General features: G+C 37.0%; 1 protein-coding gene across 7 annotated transcripts in view; it reads right to left on the bottom strand.

The window, feature by feature from the left end:
• Positions 1 to 7651: 7651 nt before the first annotated feature.
• MIGA1 (mitoguardin 1) overlaps positions 7652 to 27102 on the bottom strand; it is a 78660-nt gene continuing 59209 nt past the window's right edge. For 5 of the 7 annotated variants that reach the window (XM_086390697.1, XM_086390695.1, XM_086390699.1 and 2 more), the window contains 8 exons: positions 21854 to 21972; positions 21534 to 21606; positions 20628 to 20714; positions 18710 to 18808; positions 17152 to 17286; positions 15762 to 15815; positions 13079 to 13195; positions 7652 to 11272 (listed from right to left, as the gene is read on the bottom strand). In XM_086390697.1, coding sequence (XP_086246823.1) covers positions 11054 to 11272; positions 13079 to 13195; positions 15762 to 15815; positions 17152 to 17286; positions 18710 to 18808; positions 20628 to 20714; positions 21534 to 21606; positions 21854 to 21972 — 903 coding nt within the window. In that variant the 3' untranslated portion in view covers positions 7652 to 11053. The remainder of the gene's footprint in view (positions 11273 to 13078; positions 13196 to 15761; positions 15816 to 17151; positions 17287 to 18709; positions 18809 to 20627; positions 20715 to 21533; positions 21607 to 21853; positions 21973 to 27102) is intronic. The other 2 variants (XR_015160296.1, XR_015160297.1) reach the window with 1 other exon arrangement.

Genomic DNA, 27102 nt, shown 5'->3' with positions numbered 1-27102 from the left:
GCCCGCTCCAACAGCAAGTTTCCATAAAAGTCCTGGTGCGCAGCCTGTTCCCGCATTCCAGGCGGGCCCAGAGCCGGCTGCAGCTGTTCCAAAACACGAGGCCAGTTCCCCCAACCCCCGCCTCCGCCGTATCGCCCAGAGAGGGGTGGAGAGTCGAGAAGGAAGGCGGGCGAGGGGGGCGGTGGCTGCCAACTTTCCGCCGGGACCTGCCGGTCGCCCGACTCTGGATCCCGGAGCTGACCCCCTCCCCTCGGGTCCGCCTTCGCGTCCCGGCGGGCTCCGGGGAAAGGAAGCTGCCTCCCCAGTGAGGAGCGGGAGCTACTGGAGTGGGATTCGGAAACAGGCTGCAGCTGCCTTCCCTCTACCCACTAACGGTTTGCTCTAGGGCCTGCTTCTCAGCTGAGCTATCGGTTCTGGGGTCTAAGTAGCCAAACCACCACCTCATCTTCATCCAAAGCGTCGCCCCTCAGCCAACTTTCCTTTTACTGCTGAGAGCAGAGACCAGCAGACCCGGGACCACTTCATCTGTCTGTTGCTCTCCTTCTCTTGGTTCTGGTCTTTTACTCTCAACAGAATGGTTGATAGAGAAAAGTGGACGAAAGAGAGGATGCGAAAGAGGGGTGGACGCGGAGGAGGAGGCGTAAAAAGAAATAAGATTTATATAATATCCCAGTTTTCCTTAACTGAGGGCAAATCATCTCTGGTCTTTCTAAATCCACATTAAGGCATCTTGCAAATATTAGCACCAGCTAATTGAATATTAGAACTAGATTGAATATTTTCAATCTGGACCATCAGCCTGTCAATTAAAGCCATCAGACAGTCCATATTAAAACCTGAAATACTCATTTAATGGGGACATTTTCCTGGTGGGGGAGATCTTCAAGTCTTCACTGCGTGCATAAGATGAATATCAATTTAATGAATGAATAAACAAAACTGAACTAGCATCTACACAAACCAGGGACAACCACCTCCAACTTCTAGCACTAGCAAGACAGTGGTGCTCAGGTTACATTTTCAAAGATGTTGAAAAGGTCTTCTGGTCTTAACTACAACCTTCTTTATCCACCCCATCCCCATACACTATTTGCTCAGGATGGCAATTCTTTTAAGAGGTATAAGCCATTCATTCTTAAATTACAGAAAAGTTCTAGATTGGTTAATTAAAAAGCAGCTATTTAAACTTGTTATCTTGCTCCCTTCAGTACCATCACCCTGACCTTCTTCGATTCATGGAATTTTCTGTGGTCACTCCAGTTGCCCAGCCTTTGCATAAGCTGTTCCCCCTGTATGAAATTCTCTTTCCCTAGACTCTTCACCTACCTAAATTCAACATATGCTTTTGCTATCTGCTTATATGTTGCTTTCTCAGAGCAGTCTTCCTTTTACCCCAATCTGTATCAGTCCCTGGGCTTTCAATGTGGCTCAACGATAAAGAATCCACCCACAATGTGGGAGAAACTGGTTTGATCCCTGGGTCAGGAAGATCCCCTGGAGTAGGAAATGACAACCCACTCTAGTGTTCTTGCCTGGAAAATTCCATGGACAGGAGTCTGGGCTGCAGTCCATGGGATCACAAAGAACTGGACACAACAGCATGCATGCACGTATCAGTCCCATTACAAATTCTTATTCCACTCTTCCTCCCTACACTTACCAATTTATAATTACACTTTTATATTTATGACTTAAAGAAGTGAGAGAAACTCTCCTAAAGGATCTACTCAGCAGATTCACCAGACACAACAAAGCTCTTCATTCTATAAACTTTGCTAGCTACCCACAGCATGCAAAGCTGTGTCTTCTCCCCTCGATTCATTATTCATTCACTCAACAAATATTTAGTTCTACTTAGGATACACCAGTCACAAAACAAAAAGCCCTGCCATCATATGACATATATTCTAGTGGAAGAGGACAGACAGTAAGCAGATAAACAGCTTAGTAATAAGCAATACAGATAAAGCAGAGCAGAAAAGTAGGAAATGCTGGGAATGGAATGGCTGGATATTATCCCTTTGGATAAGAGTTTAGAGAAAGCCTCATATGAGAAAAGCCTATGAGCCATGTAAGTATCTGGAGATCTCTGTGAGAAGATTGGTCTGGGAGGAAGTGCAAAGGCCCCATGAAAGATGCTATCTGACATATTCTACAAAGAACAAGAAGGCCATGTGAGGCTAAATAGTTCAGTTCAGTTCAGCCACTCAGTGGTGTCTGACTCTTTGGGACCCCATGAACCACAGCATGCCAGGCCTCCCTGTCCATCACCAACTCCCAGAGTCCACCCAAACTCATGTCCATTGAGTAGGTAATGCCGTCCAACCATCTCATCCTCTGTTGTCCCCTTCTCCTGCCCTCAATCTTTCCCAGCATCAGGGTCTTTTCAAATGAGTCAGCTCTTCACATCAGGTGGCCGAAGTATTGGAGTTTCAGCTTCAACATCAGTCCTTCCAATAAACACCCAGGACTGATCTCCTTTAGGATGGACTGGTTGGATCTCCTTGCAGTCCAAGGGACTCTCAAGAGTCTTCTCCAACACCACAGTTCAAAAGCATCAATTCTTCGGTGCTCAGCTTTCTTTATAGTCCAACTCTCACATCGATATATGACCACTGGAAAAACCATAGCCTTGACTAGACGGACCTTTGTTGGCAATGTCTCTGCTTTTTAATATGCTACCTAGGTTGGTCATAACTTTCCTTCCAAGGAGTAAGTGTCTTTTAATTTCATGGCTGCAATCACCATCTGCAGTGATTTTAGAGCCCAGAAAAATAAAGTCAGCCACTGTTTCCCCATCTATTTGCCATGAAGTGATGGGACCGGATGCCATGATCTTCATTTTCTGAATGTTGAGCCTTAAGCCAACTTTTTCACTCTCCTCTTTCACTTTCATCAAGAGGCTCTTTAGTTCTTCTTCACTTTCTGCCATAAGGGTGGTGTCATCTGCATATGTGAGGTTATTGATATTTCTCCCAGCAATCTTGATTCCAGCTTGTGCTTCATCCAGCCCAGCGTTTCTTATGATGTACTCTGCATAAAAGTTAAATAAGCAGGGTGATAATACACAGCCTTGACGTACTCCTTTTCCTATTTGGAACCAGTCTGTTGTTCCATATCCAGTTCTAACTGTTGCTTTCTGACCTGCATACGGGTTTCTCAAGACGCAGGTCAGGTGGTCTGGTATTCCCATCTCTTGAAGAATTTTCCACAGTTTGTTGTGATCCACACAGGCAAAGGCTTTGGCATAGTCAATAAAGCAGAAATAGATGTTTTTCTGGAACTCTCTTGCTTTTTTGATGATCCAAAGGATGTTGGCAATTTGATCTCTGGTTCCTCTACCTTTTCTAAAACCAGCTTGAACATCTGGAAGTTCATGGTTCATGTATTGCTGAAGCCTGGCTTGGAGAATGTTAAGCATCACTTTGCTAGCGTGTGAGATGAGTGCAATTGTGCGGTAGTTTGAGCATTCTTTGGCATTGCCTTTCTTTGGGGTTGCAATGAACACTGACCTTTTCTAGTCCTCTGGCCACTGCTGAGTTTTCCAAATTTGCTGGCATATTGATGCAGCACTTTCACAGCATCATCTTTCTAGCTAAGTAGGCAAAGGGTGAAATGATACCAAGTGGATTGGGGCAGGAGACTGATTGTGAGCAACCTTTTTCCACATTGTAAAGACTTTGGCTTTTACTCTGAGTAAGATGGGTGACCATCGGTAGATTGTGAACAAAGCAGTGACATGATGTGATGATGTATTTTTAACGTGTTCAGTCTGGCTGAAGTGAAGTGAAAGTCGCTCAGTTGTATCCAACTCTTTGCGATCCCATGGACTTCTCTGACCTTCTCTGACTATACTGACCGTGGAATTCTCCAGGCCAGAATACTAGAGTGGGTACCCTTTCCCTTCTCCAGGGGATATTCCCAACCCAGGAATCAAACCCAGGTCTCCTGCATTGCACACGGATTCTTTACCAGCTGAGCCACCAGGGAAGCCCAAGAATACTGGAATGGGTAGCCTATCCCTTCTCCACCGGATCTTCCCAACCCAGGAGTTGAACTGGAGTCTCCTGCATTTATTGCCAGTGGATTCTTTACCAGCTGAGCCACAAGAGAAGTCCTCAGTCTGGCTGGTGTGCTGCAAATACACTAAAATGAAGCAGGGAGACCAATTAGGAGATTTCCAAAATAATCGTGATGACAGGCAATGGGAGTTTGGGCCAAGGTGATAGTTCTGAAGGCAGTGAGAAATGCTTGGTGTATTTTTTTCTTGATACTTTTGAAAAGTAGAACTGGTAGGATTTTGGTAACAGATTGAGTATGAAATGTGAGGAAAAGAAGTTTTTGGCCTGAGGAACTGGAAAAATGGAGTTGTCATTTACTAGGACGAGAAAGACTGGGAGGTTTAGGCAGGTATGGGTAAGAGCTCCCTTTTGGACATGCTAAGTTTGAGAAAGCTATTAGAAATTCAAGATTTGCTGACTTACATAAACACTTCTTGTATATTTATCATGAATCAATTGGATTTGTTCTCAGACTTGACTCTATGAGTCGCACATTATTGAAATTACATAAACATCATAAAAAGGAAAAATCACAAAAGCAAAAAGTTATTGTTTTTATAAAAGCTAAGTTGAATGCTTTGAAGACTTGAAGGCAAACAGCTTTCAAAAATTACCATCCAACTAGGTGTGGGGAAGACAAATGTAAAAGACTGTGTAGAAAATTATGAAAACCTATGGGGATTTGGGACTCGTTGCTTTTCATGTAAATTTTTTCTCCTTTAAAAGTAAGGGAGGGCTTCCCTGGTGGCTCAGTGGTAAAGAATCTGCCTGCCAATGCAGGAGACACGGGTTCAATTCCTGATCTGGGAGGATCCCACATGCTGAAGAGCAACTAAGCCCGTGTAGCCCGTGTGCTACAACTATTGAGCCTATATTCTGGAGCCGGGGAACCACAACTACTAAAGCCCATGTGTCCTAGATCCTGCGCTCTGCAACAAGAGAAGCTACCACAGTGAGAAACCCGTGCACTGCAATGAGAGTAGCCCCCACTCCCTGCAACTAGAGAAAAGTCCATGCAAAAAAAAAAAAAGTCCATGCAGCAACAAAAACTCAGTACAGCCAAAATAAATAAATAAATAAAAGGGAAACTAGAAATCCCAGATGATGATTTAAAGGTATAGTTTATGCAACAGTCATCTCAGAATACTGTGTTGATCCATATACACAATATAGGCTCTGACCCTACCCCAGAAGATTGGCCCAAGAATGTGCACATATTCATTTAAAATTAAAATAATTGTAATACATAATGTAATATATATTTTTATATAATGTAACTACAATGTGTAATACATTATGATACATTATATATACATTATCTCTTTACAATTTATTATGATTCCCTGGTGTGATAGTCAACTACCAAGATAACCTCAAATGATCCTGCCTCCTAGTCTTTCCGTCCTTGTGTAAACTCCTCCCCCATCGTATCACGGTGGGTCTATGTGACTAACAGAATATGGCACAAATGCTGGTATGTCCCCTTCAAGTCTAGGTTATAAAAGATACTGTCTTTTGTCTTGATGTTTACTGGATTACTCACTCTGGGGAAAGCCAGCTGCTAGGTTTTAAAGATACTGAGGCAGTTCTGTTCAGAGGCCCATGCAACAAGGACCTAAAGCTTTCTGACAACAGCCATATGAGTAAGCAACTCTTGGAAGCAAAATCTTCCAGGCCTAGTCAGGCCTTCAGATGACTGCAGGCTCAGGACAAACTCTAAGCGAGGACCACTGGAACCAGCCATTCCTAAATTTGTAACCCTCAGAAACCATGGGACATAATGTTCATTGTTTAGAGCTGCTAAATTTGGGGATAATTTTTCAGGTAGCAATAGATAACACGTATACCTGCTTTAACCTACTTTAAAAAAAAATCCCATTTGCTATCACATAAAGTATTCAATCCTTTTTAAAGTCTCTGGACCTATTCTCTCACTGTGTCATTAAATAAAAGAATTAGCAAACTTTTAGAAGTCATGTATCTCAGGTGTTTTCAAATGTCAAAGTTCTTCTCTATATTTAAGTATTGCGATATTATTTCAAATAGCAAATTATAAAAGTTCTGTAATTTCCTATAAATAAGTACACTCTGTGAAAGGCTTCTGTGACACACATAAGAGACAGTTAAAAGCAAAACGTTGAGGTGGTATTTGATATACCAGTTGCCTTGCTGTGGCTTTTAAGTAAAGAATAAAAAGCATCATAGAAGGAAGGTTTGCCCTTTTTTTTTTCTGTATGGGAATTCAGTCCTTTCCTGCCCCAATGATAGAGGTTACTTAAGGGTTCTCACTGTTAAAAGGTAGAAAAAAAAAACAAAAAGAGCTGTGCAGCTTGATCAAATATGTCAGTAGCATGAGGAGAGAAAGAGATTAAAGGAGAAGAAACACAGGGTAAAGGATTATAGAATACAGGGTGTAGGAAGCAACACTACATTAAAAAATGGAAGTCAAAGCAGCACAAGAAAAGTAAGAAAGACAGTGGATAAACCAAGGGAGTTTTTAATGATTTCCAGCAAAGCTCTACAAATGGTGTTAACAATTGGACTTCCCAGGCGGTGCAGTTGCAAAGAATCTGCCTGCCAATGCAAGAGACCCAGAAGATGTAGGTTCAGTCTCTGGGTCAGGAAGATCTCCTGGAGAAGGGAACGGCACATTCCAGTATTCTTCCCTGGGAAATCCCACAGACAGATGAGCCTGGCTGGCTACAGTCCATGGGGTCGCAAAGAGTCAGACACAACTGAGAGACTAACACCCGTGAGCATGCAAGCAATGAAGACAGCAAGATGCTTGTAGAGAGGTATTTTAAACAAACATAATAATTCAGAGAGAAATATTTAAAGTGCAAAATATTAAGTTCACATAGCACAGTCAATGAAAATGGCATGAGATAACAGAAGGATGGCAGACAGCAAAGAAAACAGAAGATGAGACGGAAACACAGATCTAGTTTTCCATTCTATCTCCAACCTCAAATCCTTGCTAGGAAAAAGTTTAACTCCTATTTATATGATTTGCTTATTAATATACTTAAGTTTATGTTTAACTTAAGAGTCTAAAAATACAGCTATATACATTTATCTATCCTGTACATGTTTGTTCCAAAACAAACCTCTTCATTAAAAGTCCCAAATCAAAACAGTTTTTATAACCAAATAAACCCTTCTCTCCATCTGGTATCATCAGCAGTATCCAGGCAGCATCCCTCTCCTTAAGTAAATGTATCTGAATCCCTACTAAGTGGTGGGCAAGGGGCATGTCTGAATAGGGAAGAATGCATGTCCATCAATATGATAGATTCATACTGAGTTTGATGGCAATTTTAATCATAACCCTTGAAATTATTAATTAAAAAAAACCACAAGTACTTTACCTTTATTCATCACGAAACTGTTTTCTCTCCCAGTTAGTATGTAAAGGAAACATACTTTCACAGTTGATTTCAATACTTCTGCAGTGTTCTATATTCTTCATGCCTATATATGTGGTCTTATGGAGACTGAAAGTTTCCATAGGGTACATAGGATTTAATGAGACAAGTGTGACCTTGCAAATTGTAAGTATTGTATAAAGTACTCAATACATCAGCAAGATGTACCATCACTTTTTTATTTGGCAATAGAGAAACACCATGTTACAGTGCTTATTTTGGCTAAAGAGTCAGTGCTATTTTTTTTTCCTGCTATCGTAGTGTTTTACATAAATTAATGAATGCAGTCTTTACACTTAGGAATAGACACACTTACAGATATCAGCCAAGTGAAGCTAATACACAGTTGTTCTCAAACTAAGCAAAACAACAATATAAACACAAGTAACAAAGAAAGGATGCCCTTATTTCCATTAATCACAGATTATATAAATTCTTCAGTTTCACATACAGAGATATTTCTAAATTTGCTTTATCCAAGCAAAAAAAAATTTTTTTAATTCAGTGTCATTCTTATAATCACTTTGAAAAGTATTGACATATTCCAAATAACTCCCTAATATGTGTTCACTAAAAATAAAAGCAAATTATGTTATGAACATAATTTAAAATTTCTGATTATGAAAGGTCACAGAGAAGTATATTAAATGTTACTTTGGCATTTCTATCTCATAGGTTTAAAGGAATGATAAGCTAAAGAATTCTTTTTAATGCAGATAATCATCCGTAGGCAATCAGTTAAGTGGAAAATACTACATCTTAAGGCAAGAAAAAGTTTGCAAATATTTTTTATAAAGTCAGTTAATTGAAAAAATTAATAGAATCAAACAGATGCAAATAAAAAATACTTATGGGAAGGAAAAAGTTCTTTGGCGCTGACTGTAACAGTATGAAAAACTTGCCTTCTTTTTAAAAAAGAATCTCATTTTGACATTTAATAAACATATTGTAATCCTTCAGAAATAACTAGCCTTTTAGTTGAACAAAGATTAGAGAAACCAAAGGAGAAAGAAAAATTATCAAATAGAAATCACTTGAACACTTACTTTTTTTCTTCCAGAAAATAGGAGGAAAAAAAAATCCATTTTCTCATGATTAATTCAAGGTCCTCTTATAATTTATATAGAGAAGCAGATAGTAGGATTCATGGTGGCAAAGACAATTTTCTGATAATACTACCATGAGTAAGTGTTAAACAGGGTTTTATCCTAAAAGGCTCTAGACCAGTTTACTTACTTTATATTTTTAAAACATTGCTTTATCTGTTCAACCCAATTTCAAGGCAAATTGGAATTGGAACATACACCTTAAGTACTCTTTAGTGGTTAGAAACATTTTTAAGAGATGTTTCTTTAGAAAAGTCAGGTTTCTTCCCTTATAATAGAGAGGGGTTTTTTATACCCATTACCCTAAAAATCTATTTGGTCACTCTTGTCTCTTGTGTCAAAGGCCACAAAGAAAGCATCTTACTAAAGTAGTAGCTTCTGAACTGACCAGAAACTAACCAACCTCAAGCACTGAACATGACAAACCATTCTCTTTAACATGGACAATTTCTTTTTTTTAGGTGAAGTATAAAAGAGAAAAATACAACTTCTGGAAAGCCACTCATTTTATCTGATGAAATAAATTCCCCAGAGTTGTTTCATGTACTAGCAGCATTATTAAATAGTGCAATTCTTTGAAACAGATTTCAAACAATATTCTACTCAAATAAAAAAGTAATTAAGTTTACTTATAGCTTTGTTTATAAAACCACACCTTAAAACTTTCAGTCCTTCAAACAGGAAAATTAACCTAAGCAATAACTATCTTGCTTACACAATACTAGGGATGGGTATGTGCAGACATATGTATATGTGTGAATCATTCAAAGTCACTGGTACCTCAACAAGAAACCAAAATACCAAATTTAAATTAAAAAATGAAATGCAAAATACTATATAATGGAATTTTTAGCTTTGATATATCTAAAGATATTCCTCTATTAATAATAAGGATTATGAACAGTCAAGTGTTAAATTAAGAATACATGTAAGAAAAATCCAGGAGCTACATACTCAAAAAATATTACAGCAATATTTCATATTGTTTAATGCTGTAACCTACACATTATGGAATACAGTACATGCAACTAGCATAAAGATTCTGAATCTATTTTGTAACTAGTATTACATAAATATGGCACATACATAAACTTAAAACCTTAAACAATTATGCTTCTTTCCCCACTTTTCATTTTCTACTCATTAATCAGAAACTAGGCACTTTAATCTAAAAATACATTTAAAAATATATATTTTAGATCCTTTTGGATAACTCGCTCCCAAAATGAATAAAGAACACTTTAGGAGCAAAATCAACAAATCTAATCCATTGTTATACTGAGCCAGCCACTCTAAGTGGTATATAATTTACACACAAAATTAAAACAACTGTGAAAGTATCTAACATACTCCAGACCCTTATTCATACAAACTACCCATTTGTTCATATATTTATCACAAAGGACAAGAAAACATACTTCTATACCATTAAAAAATATTTTGTTCTATATTCAGGGGGGGAAATCTTCTTTAAGACCTCCCTAAGATTCAAAGTGTCAGTGAATATTTTAAAAATATGGGCATAATATGACAAACTCTCAAGTGTGCTAAGTTCTCTATGAAATAACTAAAAGCTAGTTTTATAGAAGGAGAAAGAAGAAATGATTTTACTAAGTCAAAATTAATACCTTAGGATGTTGAGAGAGAGTCTCAAAAATACATGGGAGAAATTTTAATTGCTGTCGTAGTTAACAAATGTTATATTTTTAATCAACATTCATTCAAGGGAAATGCTCTTATCTATACCAAGATAAAAGAAATTTCTTTAGTCTCTCTATTGTAACTTATGGGACCAGCAGTAACATATTTGGGAAACTTCAGTAAATCTAATATAAACTTGTAAACTTCTCAGTGGCAATTCATTTAAATGTTTTATAACAATACTCGGCCATTACAATTTCTTTGATTCAAATACTTAAGCAAATGCACAAGCAATAACGTAAGCAGTACATATTAAACACCACTACTGCCTAAACTAGATTAAACAACGAACAACTTTACAATTAAAAATACATTTTCAGGCAAAGTTAAGTTCGTTGACACTAGGAGTAATATATTCTTGCATGTGTGGGCCATAGAAGTCTTGGCTAAAATACATATCTTCAAGGTGTGAAGCGTAAAAACAAAGCTTTTGAGAATGAAACTGGACATTTCAGACAGCTTGAAGACAACAAATCGATTAATTCCCACATACTGCTTTCAAGTCAAGCAATATTTCTATAAAATAAACAACATTTCACAACAATTATTACCTAAAGCTTGTAAAAAGACACTTTGGATACACTACACAGGGATTCAATGACAGAACTTCTGTGTAAGTACAGTACAATCACTCATTCTTTACAAGGTTGTTTTAATCCTCCCTGAGTCCATATCCATCAATTCTGTAATATATGTTACAAAATTAATAGTTACCTTAAAATATTTCATAGCACACTAAACTGTCTGATTTTTACGGTACTTATTGTACTTTGGCTTCTAATAGGCCACTGGGCATAACAGGAACATGACTATTTAAACAGCTACTAGTATGCCTCAGTGCATCAGCTCCAAGACAGGCCATTAAAAGTTCAGTGCGGCGAACAAGCAACTGCATGAGGTCTTCAGCTAGAGACTCTATACTGGAATAGCGCACCTTCTCGAAATCAAAAATGTCTTTGAGAAAGAAAAGAACTTGATTCTGGAAAATGAACACAAAACAAATTGGCACTTGTTAGACCAAAATTATATTAAATCCAAATAGTTAATAGTATTGTAACAAATGTTGAATTAGGGGTCACTTCCACTACTAATTTCAAATCTCAGTGGAAAAGTGTTTCAGCTTTTTTGGAAGGTCTTTTCTTTTTCGGTGAAATAAGGGCTAATTACTACTTGTTTTTACTACTCATGGCTGACGTAATGGTCAACAACCAAAAAAGAGCTCTCTGAGAAATGCCTGTAAACACTAGAGCACTGTATAAGTATAAGGGTCTACTATTATTATTTGATTCCCAGTAACTGAAGTTTTCAGTGTTACCTACGAGCACTGGTACCATTTGAAGACAGAAGAGTACACTATTTCCAATAATTATAAATTCCAAATGTCTATTTTTCTGTGCCAAAAAAAGTTAAGACATGTGAAAAATAAAAATAATTTCAGGTCTCAAATCAGTGGAAGATGGTGAAGGATATTTCATTTCAATAACTTAATACTTAGGCTGAAACTCATTTTAAGCATCTTGTATACTACTAAGTATTAAGTCTCAGGTTGTTATGTTGTGATGGAAAAAAGTATTTCCAAAGAGCAACAACAAACAAACAGGAATATTTAATTTCTATCCTACAGAAAATCAAATGTTATGTGTGTTAGTCACTCAGTTGTGTCCGACTCTTTGCCTGCCAGGCTCTTCTGTCCATGGAATTCTCCAGGCAAGAATACTGGAGTGGGTTGCCATTTCCTTCTCCAGGGGATCTTCCTGATCCAGGCATCAAATCCAGTTCTCCTGCATTGAAGCCGGATGCTTTACCATCTGAGCTACTAGGGAAGCTCCAGAAATCAAATGTTAAGAAGTACTAAGAAGGCACATCATAGATTTCAATGGATTTTCTATCTGGGAAGGGTTGTTGGCAATCAACTTTCCAGTCCCCTCATTTTACAGATGATAAAGAGGAGAACAAAGCATGATTTGCCCACAGTCACAAATGTTCATTAAGGTTAGACAATTCCCAGTCCAAAGTTTTCCCACTAAACACCTACGTTACAGTTGAGAGGTCAAGTAAATGCATCAAAGATGTATGAGTTTTCAATGACAGTAAAAAAAAAAAAAAAGAAGTCCTAAGCTATTTACATAAATGCTACATTAATAGCACATAAACAAAATAATTTAATTTTTTAAATGAAAGGTATAGAGAAACATCCAAAACTCCAAATATCAAAAACTTTCCAAATTTATACTTGATTATGTTTACTTTTATTTGCTCCTTTAAACTCAGCCTAAATTAAGGACTATTAAATAGCGAGACTTTTATTGGCACTGTGCCAGGCAGAAAATTCTGCAACAAGATGCAATTTGTGTTTTGTCAATTTAAATTGCTGACATTAGAATACAATTTTAAACTTCCATCTTCTTTCTTATAGCTAGGATTTTATCATTCACATTATTTTGAACCAGAACTTATTTTTAAACTGCCGCCATGTGCAATAAAATAGATATTATTTGTTTTACAAATTTCAAGTGTCAGGCATGAAGAATTATCTATAGCAACTTGTTTAACATTGTAACACATATGAAAACATATATCCATTACAGAAGGAATTGATATGGTGAATGGAATTGTTGTCTTTTATCCAGGATAAAGCACAGATCTATATAAAACTGTTCCACTGGCATGGGTGACTTTTATAACTTTATATTTAAATAACATTCTTTCTTCTACAAAAGCAAAAAGAAACAGTAAAACTTTTTTTCAATTTAGAAAGAAGACATGATTCAATGACTAAACATACCTTGAAGAAGCAACATAAATCATAGAGAGAATTTCTAGGACCCAAAAAGCCCCAGGCTAGGACAGGGCTGATCTGCTCACAAATGGCATAAAAATGGGCAAAAAATCCATCTGGGATCTGTTGCAAAGTAAAGGAGAATCAAATTATTTTTGCCTTCCTGCATTTGCTTGCTAGCCAACATATGACCAGCTCTTTTTGAGGACAGACCAAGGGTCAATGATAAGCCAGTCTAATAAACTTACAAGGAACAGTTAGGAGTCACAGAATGCTTTTAGAACATTTCATAATCTATCCAACAATTTCAATGTGCTGAAAACATTACTTCTTAAAGGCATTTTCACCTCATAAAAAAGAAATCAGAATGCTGTAACCAAGCAATAACAAGAATGCTACAATGTTCCTTAGCAGTACAATTTTTAGGATTAATGAGACTACCATGGTTTTAGCTAGTTCAGTAGAATTGAAGAACTTCTACTCACTTAGATTATCCGAAAAAGACTAAAATAAAGTTTACACTGATTAAGCACAAAAATATGCTTACTAGGATTTTTAACTTTCAGTTACAGAACAGATATTATTGAAGCATTTAATTATGTAATGCACCTTCTTGTGAAATAGTAATATATACAGCTATGATGTAGGAAACTCTCTAAGTTTATTAATAACTTTCTAAATTTCCCATGTTAAATAGAATCCTGTGAGATTTATCATAGCATCTACTGGGCTTAAGTACGCCTTAAGGTTCTGTCTCCTGGAGAAGTTATTTTCTCTTTTCTAGGCTCCAAGACATCGTTTAAACCTCAATTTAAAAATATAGCAGTCGTTGCCATTTAATGAGTACCTATTATATTCCAGATAATGAGCTAAGTTCTACTTAATTTAATAAAATGTTCCTGAAAAAGTAGGTCATGTTAACATCATTATCACACATAAAAAGCGAGACTTCAGAGGGGTTATAAAACCTATCCTAACTCACAAATAAGTAAAGGCCAAAAGGTTTTCATGGATACACTGACAACAGTCTAAAAGATGTTCTGTGTATATTAAATTCTAAATCCTATATTTATATTAACTACATATATTAACTATACTAGGAATTCAGACATGTAAGAAGTTAGCACAGGCACCAGGGAGTAATGTAAGCTGAACTCAACAGTAGGTAAGAATTATTTAAGTACAGAGGACAGAGTATGGCATTCCAGGTACAGGAAATAGTTCACCAAGAGGTGAAATATATAGGTATCTGTGGGTACATGAAGAACAGTAGTCCAAGGCACAAGATTTATATTAAGAAGAAGTAAGGTTAGGTATAATAATAATAATAACATATTAATAATATTCCATAACAATCGCTATTATTATAGATACTACTATTTATTAAACTTTTATATATTTACTATTTTTTTATATATTTACTCTTTTAACTTTTATGTTTTACCTCATTTCATCTTTGCAGCAGCTTTATGAGGCAAGTATTAATTCCATTTTGCAAGTAGGAAAACTGAAGGTCAGCTGACAGTTTAACTTACCTATGATCATACCACTGAATATGAAAATCAAACCGAAGTCTACAAGTCTGTTCCCCAGCCCTAAACCAGTGGTTCTCAAACATTAGAGTTTCTAATCATCTTGTTTAAAAACACAGGGTCTTTGGAATTATTTTCTGTACAATTTTTTTCTTCTTTTTATTTTTGCTGTGCTGCCCGGCATGCAGGGTCTTAGTCCCTGGACCAGGGGTCAAACCTGCGCCCCCTGCAATGGAAGCATGGAGTCTTAACCACTGGACTGCAAGGGAAGTCCCTCATTTTTTATACAATTTTTAAAGGTTACATTACACTTACAGTTATTACAAAATATTAGCTACATTCCCCATGTTTTACAATACATCCCTGTTCAACATCTTTTAAACAAGAATTATTCAAATATATGGTCTCCAGAATTATTTGTAACAAGCACCCTTCTGCAGATGCTCAAAAACACTGCCCTCAGAAATACTATCTCAAAGTTATAAGGCTCAGGCTTAGAAATATGGACATGATAAAATACTATAGGTCAGTGGGCAAATAATAAAAAAAAATAAAAAAATGATAATGGTAACCAACACTTGCATAATGCACTATGCCAAGCACTACTCTGAGCACATTGATCCTAACAAAAAACCCCACAAGGTAGATCCTATGCTCTTCTTTAGAGATGAGGAAACTAAGGCACAGGAAGGTTAAGACTTGCCCCAGGTCACGGCTCACAAGTGGCATTTGGAACCAGTCTCACTCCAGAGTCCATCCTTTACCAAAGGAGTGTGTGGCGAGAGCAGTGTGTAGAGGGTGAGATGGGCTGGAGGGTGTGCGGTGTGGGCACAGGATATAGACTTTGTGGTGATTTTTGGTGTTAAATAAAGCAGCTTTAAGAATCAATCATCATTTCTCAATTGGATTACACAAACTAACATCCACTATGTTAAACAATTTTTAAAATCTTGTAATATCATTAAGTGAAAAGACAAAAAAGCAAAAACTCTGTTCCCAACTTCAAAAACAGAGAACCCAACCCAGTGCCAACAGATCACTCATCGAGCTTGAAGGACAGGGCTTATGAGCTGCCATCCCCAGCTGAAAACTGACTCAGACGTTTCTTCAACAAGAGCCTCAAATTACGAAGAAATCCAAGACATGATGAGTTTTACCTTCATCTGTTGCCTTTTCTGTTTCAACACTGACCAACAACTTGAAGCCACAGCCTAAATATATACAGAGGAGAAAAAGCAAGATTTAATTGAATAATTATATAAACTTTCCATTTAAAAAAGAGTGACTATTATTAGAAATTCAAAGTTAAAAGGTCTAAAATGTTTAAAATATTAACTAAAAAGAACTAGTTCATGTTCTTTCTATTGTTTGTAAATATTAATGAAAAGGTATTTATAAATTTTGAAATTAAATTCAAAGCCACTGACAGAGAAAGGCTGAACTCTGGTGCCAAGAAACTCAGTAATTAAATTCAAGTAATATTTTTTCCTCAAGAATTGTAGTAGTGCTGGAAATAGTTATGAGTTGAGCCAAAAGTTTTATTCCAATAAAGAACGAAAAGACATCCCTAGTAACAGGAACTAAAACACCCCAGTGGATTCTGAAGAAATCTGACCCTACTGTGGCATGACCTAACTTCGATCAAGGTTTTTAACTTGTCCCGAAGCAGTTACAGAAATGAAGAACATCCAGTTTTTATGGTTAAAACATACTTTGAGGGAAAAGTGGATTTATGAAAAATGCTTTAAAATGTGGTATCAGGCACTTCCAAAATGACTGTGAAATACCCAACTGAAACTTTTTTTAGTTTTCTAAAGACTCAAACTTTCATTAATTCCACCTACTTCAAGGTACACACTTCAGCCCAACAAAAAAAATGTTAAATAGAAATCTGAGTACAATAAACAACAGAAACTGAAAATATCCAAAGCATACAATACAGTTTAAACCCATTTTATTTTTGCACATGCTTATTTTTTTCTACCTTAATCTTTGTGTGTGTGTTGGCGGGGAGGGGTTTGCAAGTCCATGCCTGGGGTTCTTCAATTCCTTGACCAGGGATTGAACCTAGACCTTCTGGCACTGAGACTGTGGAATCCTAACCATTGGACAACCAGGGAATTCCCTTCTACTTGAATTTTTTATAGTATTTGGGAAGAAGAAACTCTGCATTTTCCGCAAAAAAAATATATGTATCATCTTTTCACTGAAACTGCTACATTTCTATTTAGTCATAGGGTCATTTCAGTTACAATTTTTTGTTAGGCCTGACCTAGTTTGAAACCCAAGTGTTTTTTGAGATCTAAAGAAATACTGGGTCCTCAAAATCAAGGCAGGGACTGATAGATGAGCCCAAAGGCAAATTTCACTTTCATATGTTATATATCATACACATCTGATCCCAATATCAAAGGATGAGCTCAGTTTCCATAATAGTCGTTCTACAGGCAGACATATATTTATATATATTAATTTTATTCATCTTCTCAGTTCTGACAACTTTTTTTTATCAAATTTAAATGCTGAGAAACGTGAACCATCACTTACAGTTTCTTTGAAGGAGGAGTTTAGCCAGCGATTATTTACTACATTCTGTATGGATGTAGGTGGGTTTTCTAAATCTTCAAAGGAATCCATTAATATAAAATCCAAAACAACATCATAAAAGTTTAGATTTTTTACCTGTATTAAATTGTAAGTTAAAACAGAAATCATTATTACAGAGAGCTGAAATAAAGTCTGAGTGAGGGCTTCATATATGACAACAGCAGCACGTTTTTAGGTGAATCAGGTTAAAAGAGGAGAGACAACACTGAAAATAACTCACAACCAAAAGCTGTAATTCACATGTCAGTTGTTCCTTCCTAGATCCCATCAGGTGAAATTAATCTCTCCCTCCACTCTGTTCTAGAAGTCCTTTGTCCGTGCTTTCATTATGGTATCTACAGGCTCTTTCTGCTCTGTCATTTCTGTGAAAGTCACTCAGTCGTGTCTGACTCTTTGCGACTCCATGGACTGTAAAGTCCATGGAATTCTCCAGGTCAGAATACTGGAGTGGGTAGCCTTTCCCTTCTCTAGGGGATCTTCCCAACCCAGGGACTGAACTCAGGTCTCCCGCATTGCAGGCATATTCTTTATCAGCTGAGCCACAGGGGAAGCCTGTCCTTTAGTTACTGGTATATCCGCCTGTCTTCTCCACCACATTATGAATCTCTTACGCTTTCATTCATGCAGACTGTACTGTACTACACGCTATACCACGTGTGAACTAGATACTGAGAGGTTCTTAACTGAGTGAAGGAACACCAGAGAAAGAAGGACTGTGAAGACTGTGCCTCTGTGTTTCGGCATCTACTGTTTTCTCTGCCAAGAAAGCCTTCCAGCCCCTTGCAAACTCATTCTTTAAGCTTCCATTACAATAAAATATTCCAGGCTCATCACATGCTTTTTGTATTCTAGTGCTGAAATCAGCCAAATTTCCATGGAGTCCTAGTTCCTTTTAGTGGAGAGTGGGACTTAGAAGCCAAGATTTGTGTGTTAGGGATTGTGTTCTTGCTCCCAGACCCTCTCTGTGAATAGAGTTAGTAAGTTTATGTATGTTTACATATATGCAAACCTTCCTATTTATTTCTCTATTTAGTAAACTATGAATTCACACTAATAGCTCCAATTCCAACCCTAGCTTTTTATATTTCACTTCTCTAATCATGAGAAATCTCACTCTGATTATTCTCAATATATGTATTTTTGTTTGATCCTGTATAGGTAGCCAATCCCCCATCTCCCCTGAGCTGCCACTGTCCTATCTGAAACCACCCTTATACAGGTTACCATTACCACTCTGCTAAAGCCTCTGCTCATTGAGTTTTGGAAGGAAGGAAAAAGCACAAGAAAGAACAAAGGGTTTTTTAAAAAATATACTATTTTCAATTGTTGCCCCAATGTATAGACTGTGGTTGCTATTGTTTACGACTGTATCATAATAACCTTCACAAAATTGGTTTTACTGTCATTTAACAAGGACAAGGAAACAGTGGCCTCAAATTATGTAAATATTATGTATAAATAATGAAAGGGGATAAATATTATAAAAAATCTGACTTACTCCTCTAGCAGCAAGTTCCATTTCAGTATTATCCCAGTGATCAGTCTGCTCTAAAAAATAGATCATTTCATCAAAAACATCTTCAAACTTCTTTGGATTCTGCAGAAGAAAACACACTTTAATCCTAATCTCAACTTTATAACAATGCTCAAACCCTCAAAGTAAATATTCAAGTAAGCTTGTAAGATCTTCATTCTATTAGGTAACAATTAAAACACATTTTCAAGGTATGCCATATTCGTTTGGTTTATTTTGTTAGCCCAACATTTTGCAGAAGTCAAGACTAAGAATGTAAGTAAAATGTCATAAGCAAATGCTTACTACTCAAATATATGTGCTTATTTAGGTTAGTCTTTGAGATGAAAACTTGGTTACAGAAGATACTATGTGATACTTTTGATAGAGTTCTATTCCTTTTGGAGGAACTCTAGTTCAAATCATACTCTAATTCAAATCAATGGGTTTATCAGCCTTGGGAAGGCCAAGATAGCAACATAAGATTTATATTGGGTTTACTGTCTTTCTGCCTGTAATGAGGGAGACCTGGGTTCGATCCCTGGGTCAGGAAGATCCTTTGGAGAAGGGCATAACAAGCCACTCGAGTATTCTTGCCTGGAGAATTCCACAGACAGAGGAGCCCAGCAGGCTCCAGTCCATGGGGTCACAAAGACAGAGCAACCAACACATTTCCCTGTCTTTCTAGTGGTGGCAATTTGATAGGCAGAACAGGCTATTGTGTTTTGTTTATTATTATTTTTTAAATCTTTTGGCCACGTAGCATGTGGGATCTTAAGTTCCTTGACCAGATATGGAACCCACACCCCCTGCATTGGAATCTCAGAGTCTTAACCACTGGACTGTCAGGGAAGTCCTATTGTACTATTTCAATTTGAATTTATTTGACTATAATACTATGGAACTTTTTCATATAATTATTAAATATTCTGTTTCTTTTGTTTTTTTTTTAAAAAAAGATTTACATTGGAAATTATAAGTAGTTAATATGATCCTAAATTTATACTGGGCTTCCCTGGTGGCTCAGTGGTAAAGAATCTGCCTGCCAATGCAGGAGATGTGGGTTTAATCCATGGGTCAGAAGATCCCCAGGAGATGGAATGGCCACCCACTCCAGTATTCTTGCCTGGGAAATCCCATGGACAGAGGAGTCTGGAGGGCTACAGTATCCTGTAGAGTCAGACATGATTTAGAGACTAAACTGCAAATTTATGTAGCACTTTTAAAATATGTTTTCCTATGTATCATTTATTTAATCATCATAAGAACTCTGAAATAGGGTACCATAAATATAATCCTATTATACAAATGAGGGAACTGAGATTCAAAGGGATTGTGTTTGAAAACCAGGTGTTCAAATGGCTCAGGGAAAGTCTGTTTGAGGTTTCTTTTTCTCATCATCTAGACACATCCTGCATAAATGAAAAGTGGTTCCTTACAGTATTAATAAAATTCCTGCCATTGCTTCTGCCTCATTCAGACCCATGAAGATGAATACGAGTGAAAGGCAGTTCAGTTTGTATTTCCAGATTTCTGAGATCTACACTATTTCCTAGGACCTTCTTACTGAACGGGATTGAGGGAGGCATAAGAAAAGAGGTATCAAAATAATAACAGTGGTGGGCGTATAGCTGATTTAATGATAATTCTTACCATGACATTAGTAGATTTTTAAATGGGAAACTGAATATATTCATCAACTTGCTCAAAACTGTATGAACTTTATACACAGAAAATAAATCAACCCAAGCAGAAATACTTTGGGGGTTATTTATTTTTAGTATGTGAATTTTTACAAATATCTACAAAAACATTTTCTTCTATTAAAAATGTAATAATTTTTAATCATCAGTTCAATTGAAATAATAACAATAAAATAAACTTGCCAACAAAACAAGTTTACCTTTCGTGCTTTTACAATTAACGCTGATAAAATTTTCCTTCCACTCTCAGCAAGGAATATCCTGTTGGCTGTTTCTGAAAGAATTACCTGAAAAATATCCATCCCCAAAGAAAAAAGGAAACCTATAATTAATTTGAATGGATATCTGACTTTATAGCACATGTATGTACAAATAACCCTAATACAGTTAATACATGTTGCTGCTGCTGCTGCTAAGTTGCTTCAGTCGTGTCTGACTCTGTGCGACCCCACAGACGGCAGTCCATCAGGCTCCACCGTCCCTGGGATTCTCCAGGCAAGAACACTGGAGTGGGTTGCCATTTCCTTCTCTATGGTACTATTTCAGCAGGTACACCACAGGAATAAAAAAGTCCTAAGTAACTAGAATAAAAAGAGCTCTTGAACAGAAAATTTTAAAGGATTAAAGGGAGATAAATCTGAATTTAAATCTGTTCAATTTAATATTAGAAAAATTTGAAATAATTACACAACTCCAGAACAGAAAAATAAAGAGAATTTTGTTGTTAAATGACCTTATTTTACCTTAGGAAATTGGTGATTTTACAACTGATTCAATTGAAAAACATTCTAGAACACATACTAATTGATAATAAGAAAAAGGACTTATACTTTAAGCAGTTACTTGTACATACACATCTCTAGCATCAAAATATTGTATTCTGACAAAATGTGGTAGACCCAGGAAGTTACAGGAGAGGATGACAAATGAAGACAAATGAAGGGAGACAGCAGGGAGGAAAAATAAACTTAGTACTTTTTATTTGCCATTACGAATAAGGATAATAAAGAGCAAAGAGCTGTCCTGTTTATATTCAGCTGGACTCTATAGCATGAGGGTGGGGATGAGTGGCTGGATGAAGTCACTTAATGTTAAAAAAAAAATACCTGAAAAGCCTGTCGAATACAGTGAAGTTTGGCAAGAAAATCACTGTCTCCTAGGCACTCCAACATTTCAGTTCTAAGTAATAAACAGGGGAGACAACTGTTAAAGTGCATTTAAGATCAAGCCTACTACAAGTCTGGAATAAGGCTTAACCTCAGGACCTTAATAAAAAACACATGCCTTTTCAATACTGACAAAATACATAAAAAAATTGTTTTGTGCCTAAAAACATTTTTCCCCTATTCTCATAAATATTTTAAACAAATATCAGACAAACATATCAACAGCATCTTAATATTTTTCATAAACATAAGCCTGATACCTAAGCACTCTTGAGTAAATTTTTCCTTCTTCAACTAAGCGCATGGCCTCTTCGTAAAAAGGACAGTGGCAAAGGGACTCCAGGCTGTAGGTATGCCGCGCTTCTTTGTGCTCTGCAAGCTAAGAATACGTGTGTTAAAACAGACTACACTGATACAGGATGAAAAATTATAAAAAATAAAAAATAGGATCTTACTAATATACTCAATCTGATTAAAATGTGAAAATAATTCAATAAGATTTTACAGCTAGTAAGATCTGAATTCATTTTATTTCAAAGTTCAGTTGTAACAAGTAAAACTTTATAACAAGCTTAGTTTATTTTGAGTCCAATTACTTAAATTCACAGTGTACAGAAAAGCAGTATTTCACAGGTCATCAACAATAATAATTGATGATGAAGCACTGGGGGAAAAAAAGAGAATTTTTTATCATCCAAAGAATGCTTTAAAGTATTAACTCATGATTGTATATGAAGTAAAACTTTCTACAAAAATACTGTAATAATCTCAACTTGGTGAATTCTAGGGAATTTTTTTCTTATATGTATCTTTGATTAACATTTGTATAACTGAAAAATAGTCATGTACTCTGGCTAGCATAACGACTCTACAAATGCAACTCCAGGCTTCTGACAGTTCATTAAAAAATAACTGTAAACACTACAGAGTTGGCAGCTAAGCAGAAAAACTCCAGAGCAATTTCATTTCCCAATACCAAGTGATCCACTTAAATAGAATGCTGTAGGGGTTTTTGGTTTTTAAAAATAAAATAAACTACACTTTATTGAGATATAATTCACATACTATAAAATTCACCCATTTAAGTATGTAATTCAGTGGTTTTTAGTACATTCACTGGGTTATGCAATCAGCACCACTTTGCAATTTCAAAATATTTTTATACTATGCCAACAAGAAACCCTCTGCCTGTTAGCAGTCACTCCCCATCCCCCTTCTCTCCAGGCTCTGGGAACCAATAATTTTTCAGTGTCTGTGGAGTTTCCCACTCTGGAAACGATACAGACAGATTGAAGTACATGCAGCATTTTGCATTTGGTTTCTTTCATGTAGCATCATGTTTCCAAGGTTCACCTATAAGGAAGCATATAACAGTACTCCAGCCTTCTTTATGACTGAATTGTGTGAGTATATCACATTTTGTTTATCCTTTCCACAGCTAACAGACTTGTGGGTTTTTTCCACTTTTTGACAGTCATGAATAAGACTGCTTTAAACATTTATGTACAAGTTTTTTTTAGTCCTGAATATTCATTGGAAGGACTGATCCTCAAGCTGAAACTCCAATACTTTGGCCACCTGATGCGAAGAACCGACTCTTTGGAAAAGACCCTGATGCTGGGAAAGATTGAAGGCGGGAGGAGAAGGGAATGACAGAGGATGAGATGGTTGGATGGCATCACCGACGCAATGGACATGAGTTCGAGTAAACTCCAGGAGTTGGTGATGGACAGGGAAGCCTGGTGTGCTGCAGTCCATGGGGTCACAAAGAGTGGGACACGACTGAGCAACTGAACAAGTTTTTTATGTTTTTAATTCCCTTGAGTATATAACTAAAAAATGGAAGTGTCAGATGGTAACTCTGTGTTTAACTTTTTGAGGAAACAGGTTTTGCAAAGTGGCTGCACCATTTTCCATTCCCACTAGCAACGTATAATGATTTAAATTTTTCCGCACCTCTGTCAACAATTGTTATTGTCCATCTTTTTTTTATTAGTGAGTGTGCTGCTGCTGCTAAGTCGCTTCAGTCGTGTCCGACTCTGTGCAACCCCATACACGGCAGCCCACTAGGCTCCCCCGTCCCTGGGATTCTCCAGGCAAGAACACTGGAGTGGGTTGCCATTTCCTTCTCCAATGCATGAAAGTGAAAAGTGAAAGTGAAGTCGCTCAGTCGTGTCCAACTCCTAGCGACCCCATGGACTGCAGCCTACCAGGCTCCTCCGCCCATGGGACTTTCCAGGCAAGAGTACTGGAGTAGGGTGCCATTGCCTTCTCTGCTAGTGGGTGTGAAGTGGTTTAAATTTGTCTAATGACTAATGATGTGCAATATCTTTCATATCCTTATGTATCCTTATGTATCCTATGTATCCTTATGTATGCCTTTGTGTATCTTCTTTGGAAAAATATCTATTGAAATCCCTGGCCCATTTTTAAGTTAGTTTATTTGTCCATTTATTGCTGGGTTACAACAGTTCTTTATGTATTCTGGATATAAGACCTTTATCAGCTACATGGTTTACAAATATTTTCTCCCATTCTACTACCTTCTCACTTCCCTGTTGGTGTCCTTTAAAGCACAAAAGTTTCTACTTCTGATAAATGCCAATTAATTGCTTTTTTTTCCTTTTGTCCACCTTAAGTTTTGTTTTGTGCAGAACATGAAGGTTGGCCAGAGGTGAGAGGCTAGGGATTTCTAAGGTCTTCCCTGGACACATGCATAGCCCTGCACATGCTTGTGTCCTTCTAGATTCTCAGGAATATGCTGGAGCTTTTCAAAGCTCCCTATAAACATCTCTTTACCCAATTTTTCCTTTTAGTTTTTTGTTCACCCTCTTGCTAGCTCTGATGGTATTACCACTTCAAGCAGCTGCAATGTTAATTCCCGCTGATATTTTTCAACAAAGACTCTAGGGATAGAAACTTTGTACATAGCAAGCTCTGAGTCTGGTCAAATAAAGACAAGTCCTTAGAACGGAGCTTTGCAAGGAGCTGCCATACAGGTCAAATGGTGACAATTCTCTAGTGATGGGACTGTTGGGAGGCTCCAAAGCCATTAAGTTTCTTCCAGTGGCTGCTGAGCCCTTGATTTTCACAGTCACCACAGTGGTGAACCTGTTGGTTTTCAAGACTCCTCTGGAGAGAGGGATGGAAAAGGAACAAGTTAAAAATTTACAGTGTGGAGTTCCCTGGTGATCCCAGTGGTTGAGAGTCTACCTGCCAATGCAAGGGACACAGGTTTGACCCCTGGTCCAAGAGGATTCCACATGCTAAAAGGCAGCTGACCCACAACTACTGTGCCTGAGCTCTAGAGCCGGCGAGCTGCAACTACTGAGCCCATGGGCCACAAGTACTGAAGCCTGCACACCCTAGAGCCTGTGATCTGCAACAAGTAAAGCCACCACAATGAGAGGCCCATGCCCTGAAACCTGCCACTCGCCACAACTAGAGAAAGCCTCAGGCAGCAGCAAAGACTGAGTGGAGCCAAAATTTTTAACAGTTAAAAAAAAAGATTTACAAAGTTCACTCTTTGCATGGAGATTCAGCCACTGTCCTTAAATAAATGCTCTCTGAATTTTTACAAGTGTTTAATTTTCAGAGTTCTGAAAATTTCTGACAATTTTTGCCAGAGTTTTCATTGCTTTTGTGGAGGAGATCTTTGGAAGCTTTTACCCTACTATTTCAGAAGTGTTTCTCCATGCTGTAGTTCTGGCACTTCATTTCCACCCAGTGCTGTGCTAAATGCTGTGCTAAATACTCAATTATCTCACTTCTTTACAACCACTGATAAAGGAGGAAGACTTTTTGAGAATCCTTGGACAGCAAGGAGATCAAACCAGTCAATCCTAAAGGAAGTCAACTCTGAATATTCACTGGAAGGACTGATGCTGAAACTGAAACTCCAACACTTTGGCCACCTGATGCGAAGAGCTGACTCACTGGAAAAGACCCTGATGCTGGGAAAGACTGAGGACAGGAGAAGGGGACGACAGAGGATGAGATGGTTGGATGGCATCACTGACTCAGTGGATTTGAGTTTGAGCAAACTTTGGGGGATGGTGAGGGACAGGGAAGCCTGGCGTGCTGCAGTCCATGGGGTCACAAAGAGCTGGACCGACTGAGCGACGGAACAACAACAAATTACTATCTACATTTCAGAGGTAAAGAAATAGAGATTTAGATTAGCAGGAACTTGCCCCAAGGCCCACTACTAAATGGCAGAACTTATAACCAGGCATTTATTCCAGAGCTTATATGTACTTTTAAATATCAAACGCTATGTACTCTACTATCAGCCTTATCCAAAAATCCAAAGGAGTAGTGTCAGCAGTATTTAGGATAGTGTATATATATATGTGTGTCTATTAGTCCAGAGGCAAAAAAAAAAAAAAAGTAGACAGAAATGACAATATTTGACATTATATACTGTCGGCTTTAAGTAATATTTCCCTTTATATTTTACAGAAAATAGATTATGCTAAAGGAAAAGTGTTTTTGAGGTTAAAAAGAAACGTAACAGTTTAAAAAATTAGTGTGGAAATTCTTTAGACAGTAAATAGTTTAAAGTTTTGTACCACTGTCAAAACAAATAGGATCTATGTACACCTACCAGTAGAAAAAATCCTAAAGAGGAAACTAGGGCTCCAATTAAACTTGCTACATAAAATACTTTATACTAATAAGAAGTGAACAAAACCAACAATAAGAGATTCCAGAGTCAAGTCTTGATTTATTAGTCTATCTTGCTTATTTGTTGGTTTGGCTGAGTTGACTGTGTAAATAAGTCTCTTAAAATAAGCTTGCAGCTGTGAAAATACGTCACATTGAAGATCTGACACTAGCTAACGTTATCACCAACTCTTCCTAAGAGACAATGACAACGCAGAATTTACTAATTTAAATCCTAAATTAAATTAGGATTGAATTTTTAAAAGGCAAATCACTAAATGATGGCTTAAATTCTCATTTTAGAGTATATCTTATAATAAGATTTTTTTTGGACAAAATTCTTAAAAACTTTAAAAGGCTGCAGAAAAAGGTTAACATTTTACTAGAGCTGAGATGTTACTTCAGAAGCGGAAGTCAGTAACATAGTTTAATCCCCACATATGGAAACATGTAATTCACCATGAAAAAGGGTTCTTTTATTTGCTAGCTGAAACTTGAAATGCCCTTCATTTCTAAGTTATTTAACATCTCAAATTACTTCCCCCATGCCTTCCAAGAGATGCAGGAGAGACTGGGCCTTATCTTCTTTGGCGAGCAATGACTTTGCTGAATGTGAAGTAATATTTTTAAAAGCCCTAATATTTTTAAAAGCCTCTGAACAACCATGAAAGAAACGTCCAAAGTCCCAAAACTATTATAAGTTGGATCATAAAATAGGCTAAGTTCAATTTTAATATAGACTATTTTTAACATTTACATTTTCCTTTCAAAATAACCACCTAAAATTATAAATAGGACTTATAAAGAAAGCAGGAATGACTATATCCCCTATCTCACTAATAAA

Source organism: Bos grunniens, chromosome 3 (assembly GCF_055505025.1).
Source record: "Bos grunniens cultivar Pamir isolate PY7600 chromosome 3, Bosgru_T2T1.0, whole genome shotgun sequence".
Taxonomy (NCBI): Eukaryota; Metazoa; Chordata; class Mammalia; order Artiodactyla; family Bovidae; genus Bos; species Bos grunniens.
The sequence above is the reverse complement of the archived record's forward strand: the minus strand, read 5'-3'. Positions and strand labels throughout refer to the sequence as shown.